Source organism: Phocoena sinus, chromosome 1, assembly GCF_008692025.1.
Source record: "Phocoena sinus isolate mPhoSin1 chromosome 1, mPhoSin1.pri, whole genome shotgun sequence".
NCBI classification, from domain to species: Eukaryota; Metazoa; Chordata; class Mammalia; order Artiodactyla; family Phocoenidae; genus Phocoena; species Phocoena sinus.
In genome coordinates this window covers 114,324,452-114,327,662 of record NC_045763.1, presented here as the reverse complement: position 1 = coordinate 114,327,662, position 3,211 = coordinate 114,324,452, and the positions used below count along the sequence as shown (strand labels likewise).

At 56.8% G+C, this 3,211-nt stretch overlaps 1 protein-coding gene across 1 annotated transcript; it reads right to left on the bottom strand.

Annotated features, from left to right (window-relative positions):
* On the bottom strand, positions 1-2,870 carry RXFP4 (relaxin family peptide/INSL5 receptor 4). The gene is given in 2 exon segments (XM_032614537.1): positions 1-1,680; positions 1,682-2,870. Coding segments are annotated over 2 exon segments (1,107 nt in total). The 5' UTR covers positions 2,084-2,870; the 3' UTR covers positions 1-975.
* Between the last annotated feature and the right edge of the window lie 341 nt (positions 2,871-3,211).

Sequence of the window (3,211 nt, the reverse complement as noted above, 5' to 3'; positions counted from 1 at the left end):
TGCCACCAGGGAAGCCCAACAGCCCATTTTAAATTGAGAAAACAGGTACAGAGAAGTAAAGTAACTTACCGAGGTCCCTCAGCTGGTTAGTGTCAGACCTAGGATGTGAATCCAGGTGTTCTGACACCTGAGTCGATGCTCTGAGCTAAGCCCTTGGGGGAGGAGGAAGAGTAGCACCATATTCCGTGGTTCGCACTCCTCTAGCTGCACATTCAGCCTCCTCTTCGCCCAGCCCCCTTCCGCATCTCTTGCCTCCCTGTGCCCCACACACATCCTTGGCTTGTCCTTATCCTCACTTCTCCCTCCAAATCCTGATTTAAGGAGAGACACACGGGTACTCCCAGCCAGAAACGGGTTTGCACTCCGGGCTTGGCTGGAGCTAGGGATCCAGCAAGACCCCACACACAGCAGGGAGAACTACAGCTTTTGTTGCTGAGGTGTCTGTGGGCACCAAGTTTCTGTAGACACTAATGAGATGGTAAGAAGGTAGAGGTGGCCAGAGGAGAAGGGCATATTTGGCCCCCGCACCAGAGAAGGACAAGGGTACACCCCATTTGAGGTGAGGGAGGGAGGGTGGAGGGGATAGAGGGAGATAGGCATTGACCTATGACCCAATTAGTCTAGAACCCTTAGGGAAATTTTTCTGGGAATTCTCACAGAAGGCAGAAATGGGGCAAAGAATCCTTTTGGCCACCTTGACCTGGAGGTGGAACTGAGATGAAAGGTACAGACACTTTGTGTATTCTCCAGAGGTTTATTCTCAGATACTCATCATTCCCATCTCCATGTGGAGACTTCCACTTGGTCGTACCCAGCCCTGACCTGGGTCCCAGCCTCCCTGTTCCCCCATAGCCAGAGCTGGGGATCAAAGATAAGACTTTCCCTGAGGGCCTTGCATCGTGGCAGAGAGGCCAACCTCTCTCTCCCTAGGATGCGTGGATCCCCGCAAAGAAGAGGGGGTTTACCTTGCCCCCTTCACCCAGGTGTCCCTTTGTCCAGGTTGGTAAGCCTGGTAGAAGGGCCACCCTCCCAAGGGGTGCTCTCCATCCACCGCCTGCCCACCTCCTTTAGGGCCACCTGTTCTACCCAGCCCCGCCCCTGGGGCCACAGCCTTGCTCACAGATCCCTGAAGGTGTCTGCCAGTGCCTACAGGGGCTCCCGCCTTAGGAAGCAGTACAGCATGGGGTTGAGGCAGCTGTTGCTGTGTGCCAGGCAGGTGGTGATGCGGAAGACATAGGTATGGATGGTGTAGAAAGTGCTGTCCCAGGGCACCAGGTCAGACTTCACCAGGACACCCCAAAGAGGGACCACGTGGTTGGGGAACCAGCAGAGGAAGGAGGCCAGAAGGATGTGGACAGAGCGGGCTGCGACTCTGCTGTCCTGCCGTTGCCGCCGCCGCAGGAAGGCCAGCAACAGCAGGTAGCTGGTGGTGATGATGCCCAGTGGAACCATAAAGGCCAGGACCACCCTCTGCAGCTGGTAGGCCCCTAGCTGATACCTGCTGGGGAAGCACAGCAGGCACAGACGCATGCCAGTCACCTCGCCCTTGGCCCCAAAGACAGCCGTGGGCACCGTCACCAGGGCAGCTGCCACCCACACAGCCAGGGTGGCCACATGGGCCCAGAAGAGCGAGAGGTGGGTGCCGGGTCCTGCAGCCATGACCACCACCCAGCATCGGGCCAACACTCAGCACCGTGATGAAGAAGATGCTGGTGTAGATGTTGAGGACGGTGGCTGTCAGGACCATTTTGCAGAGGGCACCTCCGAAGGGCCAGTGGAAGTCCAGTGCCGACTCGGCTGCCTAGAAGTGGAGAGTGAGTGCCAGCCCCAGGTCTGCCAAAGCTAGTTTAAAGACAAAAGTGTCAGAAGATGGGCAGGGGGCTCGCCGAGCGCAGTTACCCAGAACCCAGAGTCCGGCCAAATTTCCCAGCAAGCCGATGTCCCCCACGAGCCCATAGGCCAGGGCAACCCTCGGGGCTAGGAATCCAACAGGCATCATAGCTTCATCAGCACTCAGCACACTGCCTCCAGAGGTGTTGACCCAGAAAGCAGGCGGGGGCACAGAGGTGTTGGGCGTGGGCATCGCAGGACATCGGTGGTGCTGGGCAGAGGGGCCAGGGGTGCCTGCCAGACTGGCAGGGACCACCTAAGGAGCTCAGCAGGACGGCGTAGATCTGAGCGCTTCTCTGCTTCTCTCGGGGCCTCTGGCTGCCTGGAGGCCCAGCCCACGCCCACACCTCAGGGGGCGGGTGGTGGAGGGACAACCTGCCTCTTCTCTGTTGGTCTCGGTGGTGGGTGGGGCAGGGTGAGAGAGAACCTGAACGTTGGGATAAATGTGTTTGTGTTTGTGTAGAGCTCTATGCAGAAGAGGATGGGGGGAGGGAGAATGATCCCACTATGCAGGGCAGCCCCAAGCCTCCACTCCAGGGAGAGGGCCACAGATACCCCATCTCAGGGACGACAGGAGCCAAACTGGAGCCCCCTCTAATCCTAACAGTGTTCAGGGGCCCCCTTCTCTGCAGAAAATGCTCCCTTGGAGCCAAGGGGAAGGGGCCTGGGAGGGAGCATGGAGGCAGGGAATCAGAATAGGTATTTGAGAGAGAAAGAGCAGAAGTTCTGGAGTCCCAGATCTGCTCCTCACTCGCTGTGTGACTATGGGTGAATTACTTTACTCCCCTGAGCCTCAGTTTCCTAGCTTAAATTTTTCAGGTAAAAGTCTCTGCTTTACGGGATTGGTGTGGTAAAATGAGATAACACATGAAAAAGCACTTTATACATTGCTATTTGCATGAGTGATTATTATTATTATTATTATTATTTGCAGTACACGGGCCTCTCACTACTGTGGCTTCTCCCGTTGCGGAGCACAGGCTCTGGACGCGCAGGCTCAGCGGCCATGGCTCACGGGCCCAGCCGCTCCGCGGCACGTGGGATCTTCCCGGACCAGAGCACGAACCCATGTCCCCTGCATCGGCAGGCGGACTCTCAACCACTGTGCCACCAGGGAAGCCCGAGTGATTATTATTTCAAAGGAAAAGTTGGGGGTGTTTGTGGCACAAGGGAGCAAGGTACCGAGCAGCTATTATCACCATGCCCAGGGAGCAGTGCCAACTAAAACACAGGTTGGAATTCATTGCAGCCTCAATTGACTTTGAGGCTAAGGGCAGGGAGGAAAAGGGGAGAGGAAGTCACAGCTTCCTGTTCCCTCCCT